This window comes from Pholcus phalangioides, unplaced genomic scaffold, assembly GCF_987345545.1.
Source record: "Pholcus phalangioides strain wild (caught in Gottingen) unplaced genomic scaffold, Ppha-v1.0 ptg000028l_1, whole genome shotgun sequence".
Lineage (NCBI taxonomy): Eukaryota > Metazoa > Arthropoda > Arachnida > Araneae > Pholcidae > Pholcus > Pholcus phalangioides.
Genome location: NW_028301618.1, coordinates 761,574 through 767,727, shown reverse-complemented (window position 1 = coordinate 767,727; position 6,154 = coordinate 761,574). Strand labels below are relative to the sequence as shown.

Sequence of the window (6,154 nt, the reverse complement as noted above, 5' to 3'; positions counted from 1 at the left end):
ATCGGCAAACGAAAAAAGGCTATGCTCGACACAGTGCTTATCTCATTAGATATCAAAGACGCGTTCAACTCGATCAAACACAGTACAATCATAGAAAAACTCAACAATATGCCAATCTCAAACCAACTCTTCAAAATAGCATGCAACACGTTGAAAGGAAGAAAAGTTGCGATACAGACGCAAGACGGACTAGCCACTCACGACCTTTCCAAGGGCTGCCCGCAAGGCTCTTGCTCCGGGCCAACACTTTGGAACGCAGTCATAGACAGCCTACTTAAAACAAAGTGGCCAAACAACACCAGAATACAAGCGTTCGCTGATGATATTGCAGTGTTGGTATCGGATCATACCAAAGAAAAGACAAGGAAAAGGGCTATGGGGGTCCTCGACACAATACATAAATGGATGGAGGCACATGGATTAGAGGTGGCTATGAGATATGTAGATATGAGAGGTTAAATACCTCGGAGTACACATTGATGGAAAGATGTCGTTTGTGGACCACATTCAGCAACAAGGAGACAAGGCCAATAGAATTCTCCCCACTCTACTCAGCTGTGCGGGCAGCAACTGGGGAATAAACAGCAGAATGCGGCGAATATTATACATCACAGTCATCCAAAGAATTCTCACATACGCGGCACCAGTCTGGGGGAAAAAACTGTCCCAACAAGCCAAAAAGAAGCTGGATTCTACGCAAAGGGGCTTCTTGCTATACATCACGAAAGCATATTCGACGACCCCGACCAACGCCCTTCAGACGATCACGGGTCTCCCCCCACTAAGTCTCTGGACAGAGTTTGAAGCCAAGATGGGACTGCTGACCAGGCTTAAAAGACCCGCCAGACCGGAGAGAAGCTGCGGGATAGTCACGCCCTCACAAATAGACCAAAAGGCTACAGGATGGTCGGCCCACCCAGCCACCAGCACCAAACAGGGACAAATCTGTCTGAAAGAGGAGCAACCAACAACAGAGACAGAGATTTACACAGACGGGTCTAGAATGGATGAAGCCACGGCGGCAGCTCTCGTCATCATCGAAAAACAGAAAATTACACACAAATGGGCCCATAAACTAAATAACGAGACCTCGGTCTTCCAAGCAGAGATGTATGCTATTCTGGAGGCAGTCAAAAAGGCCCAAGTGATGAATCGACCAGTCAGAATAATAACGGATTCTCTCTCATCACTTCAATCGATTGCTGACCCGCTATCCAAAACGGAAGCAGCCAGAATTATCAGAGGAATTCTTATTAATAGCTCAAACATCTCGCTCTCCTGGGTGAAGGCGCACGAAGGCAACTGGGGAAACGAGGAGGCAGACACACTGGCTAAACAGGCCACCAAGAAGGAAACCGTGGATCACCACCTCCCGTTCCCCAGAGCATGGGTTAAAAACAAGTTTAAGCAAACCATGCTTCGAAAATGGCAACAACAGTGGGAAACCAACACCAAAACAGGAAGAAAGATCTATCAGATCCTTCCGAAGGTCAAGATTGGTGACAATGGCTGGTCAAGGGGAATGACCCTGTACCTTACAGAGCACGGGCCCTTTCCCGCCTACCTCAAAAGATTTCATGTTCGATCAACCGACAGCTGCAAGTGCGGGGAAAGAGGCACCCCCATGCACTACTCCACAAAATGCCCCCTCACAAAGGAGTTACATTTTGGTGCGCCTTCAGAAGAAAACATATCTTTATGGAGAGCGGAACTTCTGAAAAGGGCAGACCGCACGGAGAAAATAGGAAAACTTATACGCCTTCTTGAACGTAACCAAAACGACTACATGCCTATAGAAGCTCGTCCACAAAGTAACAGAAAACCCTCGATGGCTGCTTCGTCAGAGGAAGACTCAGACGTGGTGGAGGAATAAAGTGATAAAAGGACATCGCCAGTGAACCACCCTCTAACACATCCGAAGATACGTTTTCAACTCTCAGCTTAGATACGAAAGCAAACGACAAGCACCGACAACATCATCTGCCCCCGAGGTGGCACAATATCGCGAGGCAGAAGATGAACTGCACACAGGAAACGCTGCGCCCCAAGGAGGCGAATGCTCGCGAAGCAGTTTCTGACAATTTTGTAAATAATTGTTAAATTTTGGAGAGGTAGGGCTTCGCTGGGTGGTGCGCATGTGCAACATCGGGAGCCACAGCTTGGTAAGGAGCCAGATGGCAGGATTGCATCAAATCAGGTCGGAACGAGCGGCCCACAGGGACACCACTAATGCTGGGCTGCTTGATGGGAGGGGGGGGGGACTGGATAGTGCCCTCATCATGGATAAAAAGAGGAAAGGGGGCTGGATGTGCCGGACCGGATGGCCTTCGAATGTATCTCGAGGGCTTCCCGGTCGGACACCTTCAGCACTCTCCAGCACGGACCAACTCAGCCGAGTAAATGGCTAATATCCCTAGCGGGACAGAGCCAGGTCCCTGCCTGGTAAGAAGAAGAAGAAGAAGAACACTTGAGCGATCCGTGGCACATTTAGAGATCCCTTGAGTGACGTGGTGCATTTTTCGAGCTCTTAAGAGCCGTTCGTCAGTGCGGTTCTATATCACTTAAGTTCATGGCCCCCACATGGGGGGGGGGGCTGACAGGGCTCCAGCCCTGGGGCCCGGGAGTCAGGGGGGCCCGTGGAAAGATCTTTCGATTTTTTTCCCTTTGATATATATATATGCCCCATAGGAAAATAGAAAAATAGACAGGACTCTTTAATATCAATCACATCAATTTGTACTCGTATGGACGGATATCTTGAACTACGTACCTTAGATCTCATTGAAATTTTTTTTAACTATACACATGTACAAGTAAACAAAAAAAACGAAAGGAAAACCCCGGAAACGAAGAAAAGAACATTGTACAAGGCCCCCCCCCCCCGGCTCTCATGGCAGTCGTTCTCCTAGGAAGGAAGAAAAGTGTCCTCAGGGCTATAGCCACTAGAATAAGGGAGGCCACTAGAAGTCGAGCGTGTGTAGGGACCTACAGGGCTGCCGCGCGACCCCTGCTGTTCCAGTTCGTAGAAGGCCATAATGTCTCGATAGAATGGAAATTGGAGTAAACAGACGTCGTATTCCACAGTGAAATTGCCTCTGGGTGCCGATAAAGCACATGAACCCCCCTCCCCCCCCCAACATCCTGGAACAGGGGCCCGTAGACTGCGCTCTTCAGCGGACCCCCTCTGAGAAAGATGAATGAGAAGAATGGTCCAGGCCCCACTCTCGTGGGTGGGTTACGATACTGAGACAGCTTTGCTGCAAGCTTTTGTATACAGTGGATCCCGCATTATTTTTTCCTTCTTGGGTCCTGCGACTCTCTGGTGCCAACTTTTATTACTGATACTCATCGAGATTTCTCGTTTAAAGCGTTTTCCCGCAAAAAGTATTGTACGAAATAGCTGTAATGACGTGTGTACTGAATCACGGCCCCTCTAGTAACCCCCTCCCTCTCCCAGTCCGAACAAATCAAGGGGTTTTTTTCCTTGCTTCTGAAAAAAAAAGGCTACATTCCGCAAAGCTGCATTAAGTAACTTTCAAGCGGCTTTGACATTCCGCATCGGCCTTTTTTATTCCCTGTACTGTCTTGAGGACACATCTCCCCTCAAAACTTCTATTCACGGACGATATTGTTGAACAGAAAAATATTTACGGTTCGCGTCTGCAAAAATCCAGTTGTTCGAAATCTTTTAGTAAAATAGTTGAACGAGTTTGCGTACATAAAGGATTAATTTTTTTCCCACGTGGATGAATCCTACGGTTCTAGCCCAAAAGAACGGTAAGCAAAACTAAAAATTTGAATTTTTGTTAAATTTTTATTTTGAGCATTAAGAGTTAACTGTAATGAATCTATGTTAGAAGAGTTTGGCCCTGCATCGAGGCTAGTTGCGATGTTTGTTGAATTGTGTTTCATAAAGTTTAAAAACGATTATTTTTAATAGGGCATATCTACAAATTACAGAGTAACCTCGTTCATATGTCACTCAGTTATACAACTTTCATGTTTATACGACGTTTAACTTGGGGAAGCAATTGGTAACAATACATTTTAATGTTAAAATATTTCATTCATTTATTTAACGTAAAACCTCAATTATTCGACGTTTTCACTTCGACTAAAACTCGGAAACTTTTGAAAAAAGAAAAACGTAATTTATATCCATCAAATGCGCACAAAATTTTTGTATGCAGTGAAAAAGCGTTGCTGCAACAGTTCTAGCATATTGTCATCGCAAAAGACATAAATTTTAGGGTGATTGCTGACGTATACGAAAATTGCCACTGAGATGGCTGATGATCATTTAGAGTGGACTTAGATGATTTGTTTATTGCCTCTTTCTGAGAATACGCAGATGTGGAGAGTCCCGAAGAAATGGGTTTCAATTGTTTTGACGGCCATATGACCTTTCAGAATTTTTTCTCTCCCTATGTTTTCAACGTTATCCAGAGAGGGTGAGAAAGTCTACTGTAAGCATTTGGGGGGTACAGGTCTGCCGAAAATAGGTACACATGCACAGCAAGTTCTTTCGATCATTTCCTGTAGAACTTTCTTTCGATGTGGTGCTTTGCTTGCTGACAGGGCCGTCTTAAGAGCATCATGGGCCTCCGGGCCAATCGATTTTTCAGAGGCCCAACCTAGAGAATTCTCGAAAATTTCAATTACTTCCCATTTTACTGAGGCCCCCCCCCCTCTTCTCTTGAGGCCCCCGGGCCGTGCTCGGGTGGGTCCATGCGTTCAGACGGCACTGCTTGCTAACTGTGTCAAATTCGTCGTTCGTAATGTCGGAAAAACAAAAAAACGCTCTCTCTAAAAAAACTGGAAATTTTGGAAGAATTCAACAAGAATTTTAAATTGATAACGAAAGTTCATCTTGCAAACAGGCCCGTCATTTAGGGGCTTTAGGGTCATTAGGGCCCTGGCTTTTGAAAATACACTAAAAATGGTATATATATACATACATTGAGTACCCTTGTTTTCCCCTATAGTTAAAACGTTTTATAAAACGTTTTGACTCGGCCTCTTGAACGTCGTATAAACGACTGTAACAGAATTGTAAAGTTGCTCAGTTGAATAGATGAAGTGAACATAAATATTTGAATTATTTCAGTTCACACACACAATTTTTCAGGCCGGTGCTTCAACCAAGGCCAATGAAAATAGTTTTCAGTATTATTACTCTAACTTTTTAATTCACTAAATTTATTTATTCTTTTTGCACGCCTGTAGTGAATCGCCTGGCATAACGGAATCGCTTCGTTTTATCAAAAAAAGCATTGCATGGAATAACTTCCCGTTAGAGCAGGGCGTCTCAAACTTTTTCCACCTGAGGCGCCCTTTTTCCCTATTCAATGCTTATCTGCGAGCTCCCCCGGCTCTCCAGACCTGTTTAACAAAGAATATTTTCGAAAACGTCACACCATGACAAAGGTTGGAGGAAAAATAATCTTTGATGTTCTAAATTGAAGTTAAACGTTTGGATAGAAATTTTGTTTTGTGTAAAACACGTTTCAAACTGGTTCGTCATGTATAAAGATTCTACAGTAGTTTCATTTGGTGTAGTATGAGTATACTTGCTTGCTTGGTGAACAACGAAACTATAGAGATGCGGTGGATATCTTATCTGAGAGAAACTAAGGATAAATTTGATACTGTGCATATATATCTATATATAATTGATTTTCTGTCTGTGTGTATGTTCTATATACAAATCCACAATTTTAAATCGATCGTCGCCAAAATTTGGATATATACCAAACAGGGCCCGGATTGAACGATAGGCAACTTCAAAACTTCGTCAGAGAAGGGCAGATACCCGAAATGGACGAAAAATCGTCGGCAACAATGGTTTCTGGGCCTCAATAATCACTTTCGAAATGTTTACTTTGATTACCGTGGTTCCCTAGTAATGCGTTGTACACGTGCCTTTACAATGGCTTGTCACTTCTTTAATCCTGCCAGTATTATATATTTATTCCTTTGTAATGGTTTGTCACTTTTCCAATCCTCCCAATAAATGAAGAAAACACGGGCAGCGCCGGGTATTGTAGCTGTTATTGCTAATATTATGCATGATAAAATTGCAGTGAAATCTCGATATAACGATATTCTGTGGACGAAGAAAAATACCATAATAGAGGTATTATCGTTAATCGAG

General features: G+C 44.0%; 1 protein-coding gene across 1 annotated transcript; it reads left to right on the top strand.

Moving 5' to 3' along the window:
- The first annotated feature begins 487 nt into the window (after nucleotides 1-487).
- On the top strand, nucleotides 488-1,873 carry LOC149067698 (uncharacterized). Its single transcript, XM_089252357.1, has one exon. It carries the CDS (start codon nucleotides 488-490, stop codon nucleotides 1,871-1,873), a length of 1,386 nt encoding a protein of 461 aa, XP_089108483.1.
- Nucleotides 1,874-6,154: the final 4,281 nt, after the last annotated feature.

Excerpts from the sequence above, each read along its gene's own strand:
- LOC149067698 (XM_089252357.1), top strand. The coding sequence starts at position 488 with ATGTCGTTTGTGGACCACATTCAGCAACAAGGAGACAAGGCCAATAGA.